Genomic DNA, 4654 nt, shown 5'->3' with positions numbered 1-4654 from the left:
AGGAGTATGAAGGGCGGGGGGGGTATTATTTTGAATACAGTATTATAAATGCACACCTGTAGTTTTTATGTATTCATAGATGAATAAATTATATTTGCTTCAGATAATGATGAACAATCCATAACAAATTAGAGTTTACTCTATAGGAGGAACAGCCTTTAAATATGATCTGTATTTAAACAAAATGGGTAAGTCAGTCAACTTCTGGTCTCAAACCTCAGTTCAGCAAAATTCTTAAACACTATTGATGAAGGTGCTTAAGTACATTTTTGAGTTTTATGCAGTATGATAGAATAATTTTGATAAGTGGGGCCTTATTTGGGAGAACAGCATAACCCAGGTAGCATTTAGTCCTTGCTGTGCTTATGGCTGTTACCTTTCCTCAGTTCACTGTATTAGTATCCGTTCTTAAAAGTGTGTCCAGTCTGAATATTGGTTCATCAAAAAGAATTTCTGAATTAACCTTCCTTTTGGGGGCAAATAATTTCCAAGTGATTATGTGTTCTTTGATAATCTGGGGTTTTGTTTGGGGGGGGGTTTGGTCTTTTGTGCTAATTGTTACACATCATGCATTTAGGCAACTAGGCCATGTTTTGCTTTTTCTATCAATCATCTAAAATGGTGATACAGCTTCAACCCCCGTAACATGGATCTGAAGCTTAGCAAAACTTCAAATGCATGTTCAAAACCTCCTAGAAATATGAAAATTAACTATGTCCAAGAAATGACAGACTTTTTATTTAGAGGATGGCGAGGGAAACAAAAATGCCCAATCTCTTCTCCATCAGTGTACTTGGATTTAAAATTAATTAATACCAATGAACTGGAGACATTGTTCCTGTCTGAAAAAAGGGTTTCTTGAATCAATGTCAGCTGAAAGCTTTAGCCTTAACCAGTGTGTTTTGCTGCTACATCACACGCAAGCCTCCTTTCCCCTAACCACCAGTATGTCATCTTTGCACCAGAGGGCCAGAACCCTTTAGAACCAAAAACTGAGGACTGCCTCTAGGGAAAAGTCCATTTTTTATTTTTTCACTCATCATTTATTTACAAATACACATTATAACTTTTATATACATTGCACATTTACATGGTAGAAAAGTAAAAAACTATATATTTAAATGAATTTATATTTAACTCACCATGTTTGAAAATAAAATTACATCAGAAAAAAAGTATTATGAAAAGCAAGAAACTTGAACTGATAAAGCTTTGATATAACTTTTAGTGACACACTGATTGGGAAAACAAAACTTTGAAAGTGGTACTGCAAGACCATCTTAAAAGAAACACCTGACAAAACATTTATGCATGTTACAAAAAAACCCACAATAAAAATAAAATAAACCCTTTATTATTATTACAGTTAGCCCTGTAGATATTAACAACCTTCATAATCTGATTTGAGTCCAGAATACATATAGTACAATATATATGCCCAGCACATTGAGATCACTTCAGTACATGATGTGATCAGAAGTGAAGTGAAGTGGAAGAAGTTTCCTTAAAGATCGCCTCACTGCACCCTGGAAGTATATTTAAGTCAGTTACAATGTCTTTTGGTCAGTCAAGATTCCTTGTAAACAACAACCCAGGGATCTTTTATGTACAGAACCGGCAAGTAGAAAATCCAATAAATAAACATAACAGAAACCAACATGCAAGTTTGTTAAAGTGGAAAAGAGTTAACATTAGTGAAACAAAGAGATGAGATCATGTGGGTAAACTCTAAGGAATGGACTTTTATAGTTTACAAGAAAAAAGAAAAGCTTAGCTTTACAAGCAAGAGACCTCACAATAAATAACACTGCTCTTCCCCTAACGAATAAATTTCTTCAAAAAACGAGGTGTACAGTCAACCAGCCATTTCATGTATAAATTATAAAACATGACAAAGTATAAATAAATGTCTACCAGACTCAACTATATGTATACTTTTTTTTCTCCCCAAAATAAATAAGCATATACTTATTTACAGTATGGTCATTGATTTTGTGCCCAATGGCTGTTCCAATAGTGATGGAGTTTTTACCACTCTAGAATGGAAGATATAGGAAAGCTGTAGTCCTGGTCTTCATCTTCCTCTTCATCCTCTGGGTCTTCATTAATGGCTAGATGGGGGAATACAGGGGAGCTGTTGTTTAAATAAGGACAACAACAGCGCAGAAGCAGCTCAGTGCATGTTTTCAAAGCCCTCTGAACAGCCATAATAGAGCGTTGCATTTTATGCGACTTGTAGTGATGTTGAGATGCTCTTTGGCATCGGCTGTTATGCAATAAGGTTTTTTATACATAATCTATGAAGTCATAACTGCAGAAAGTTCTGAAGAATCAATGGCTCAGGTTTTATTGGCAGATTCCTGAAATCAAATAAAAAGCGCTCTTGTGTTCTAGGTTTAAATGCTTTGTGTCCTTCATTCAGAGTTAGTAGAGGCAACTGTGCTAAACCAGGTGCCCATGTGCTACCATTAAGCTTGTTCTTTTGGACACAGTTACAGTTTATCCAGGTGTTAATAAAGCAATCAAAGTACACGAGAGCAGACAAATTAGGAAAAAATCACTAGAATTACCCTCCTAGGGCAACCCCTTTCTGACAAAATTACTTGTCCTCAGAATAGCCCCAAAACCCCAACTTGAAAGCCAACTCGTTGTTGATCTGTTGCATTTTATCAGTAACCAAAGTGTGTGCATGATAGATACATACTTATATGGCCCTTGTACTGCATCTCGAATCTCTAAATCAAGCTTTCTTATGTTTTAAGGTGTAAGTCTTCATTACCTAGCGATTGCCTTCAGAGTTAAAAATCTCACTTACAGTTGCAAGATCCAGAGTGCTTTACTTCTAGAAGCACACCCATGGAGCAGGCTGCCTCTTTCATGGCACACTCGCTTGGGTAAGTTGTGTTATCGCTGGCACAGACTGCCTCGTCTGACTTGCTTTCAGGGCATGGTTCAGGGCATAGCTCATCACAGAGGGCGCACCAACCTCTGCCAACCTTAAAATCCCACAAGCATTTCTTCCCAGCACTGCACTGAATGTCTTCACAGGATCTGGCTTCTAAAAATATACACAGGATGCTAGAGGTAAGTGAAAAGACAAAGGAAAAAGAAAAGCAACAAACAACTCCAAACTCCCCTTCCCCCAGTGAATAGACAAAGCTCAGATGCAGTAGATGTGATACTTACTGATTTTACTAAAGCAAGTAGTCCCTTGGATACCATTGCCTGTCTATATGTGGGGGAGGAAAGATAGCTGTGCCAGCAGAGCTTGGCCCTGGGAATGCAGAATTACATTTGCCAATTGTACATGACCTTCCTGCTCCATTTGATGTCAGTGGAAATTCAGCTCCCCAAATTAGCAGTAAATGCAGAAATTGCCAACACATTCAGCATTTCTAAATAAATTATTTTTAAACTAACCCACATAGAGTAGTGGTCTGCAATATTGGAAAGGGAATTCACCTCAACCTATGTCAACTAAAAGCAGCCTGGGACTCCCCTGAATCCCCCCAGCAGTTTTGGGAAGCTTCCTTGTAACATGCTTCACTATCACTCATTTCTGGAAATCACAATACAAAACGTCAGGATGCACAGAGATTATTTTCCAATCTTCACCCACCGTCTTCAAACTTTGCAATATCTTTAAAGAGGAAAAAAGTGATCAGATGTTTCCAATTAAGTTAATGCAAGCTTTGCTAAGACAACTTGAAGACAATTGTTTCCAGGAATCCAGATCCACTGAATATTGAGAACTTGTTATGCTGTAACTATGTCATCATCTATTTAATGGCAAGTACTTCCCCTCGGGTACTAATGTCAGCACCCACAGTGATAGCAAAAGAAGCAGGATCAGGCCCTCATCCCTTTTGCAGCCTTTTCTGGGGCAAAGCTCACCCTGGCTCTCCTTTTCCTGGAGGGAAGCACAAACCCAGGCTGCTGGAAGTCTCTCTTCCTCTCCAATGCTCACTACATCCATCCATTTCCACACACAATATTCTGAAACAGCTGAGCCAGGAAGCTCCCCCCACCCTTACCCTCTGACCGAGATACCTACTGATGCATTTTCCTTCATAGGCTAATCCAATGGATCTGCCCAGTAGGCAGGTAGCTTTCCTCAGGTGGCAGGCACTGGCATAAGTTATGCCATCATTCCCGCAGAGATACTGTTCAGGGGAGGTAGGCTCTGGGCAAATTCGATTACATGTCACACAGTAGGCGTTATTAGTTTGGTCAACCACACATGTGGAGCTGCCTGGGCATAAAACATCCCTACAGGTCTCTGAAATAAAGATGGAAACACACAATGATTAATAGATCCCAGAGCCCCAGTGAGGAGTGAATGGGTGACACAATGAAACAAATCATCAGATGAGAGCCTTCAGCAGCTCTCCTCATTTAAGGGCCACTGGAGGAAACCTTCCCATCTCAGGGTAGCTGGTGGGACACAAGTGCTGCTAGACTGTGGGCAACTCTCAATCCAGCTACATCCTTGCCTGTTGAGTATGGTTAGTTACTGTCTCCCAGCATTTGGAACATCACTCTGGTTCCTGTGGGAAAGTACGTCCAACAGCTCCTCCTCCGTACACTCAGACACACACCCTTTGTCATTTGAGGGAGATCAGATTAGATTTGCAAACCTACTTTTGCATTTGCC

At 39.6% G+C, this 4654-nt stretch overlaps 1 protein-coding gene across 1 annotated transcript; it reads right to left on the bottom strand.

Moving 5' to 3' along the window:
* Nucleotides 1-2028: 2028 nt before the first annotated feature.
* Nucleotides 2029-4279, bottom strand: LOC104613817 (follistatin-like; the record flags this gene model as incomplete). Its single annotated transcript, XM_010290016.1, has 3 exons — nucleotides 2029-2111; nucleotides 2816-3058; nucleotides 4055-4279. Coding segments are annotated over 3 exons (551 nt in total), but the record flags the coding sequence as incomplete, so codon positions are not given.
* Nucleotides 4280-4654: the final 375 nt, after the last annotated feature.

The sequence above is a fragment of the Phaethon lepturus genome, unplaced genomic scaffold, assembly GCF_000687285.1.
Source record: "Phaethon lepturus isolate BGI_N335 unplaced genomic scaffold, ASM68728v1 scaffold22286, whole genome shotgun sequence".
Taxonomy (NCBI): domain Eukaryota; kingdom Metazoa; phylum Chordata; class Aves; order Phaethontiformes; family Phaethontidae; genus Phaethon; species Phaethon lepturus.
The sequence above is the reverse complement of the archived record's forward strand: the minus strand, read 5'-3'. Positions and strand labels throughout refer to the sequence as shown.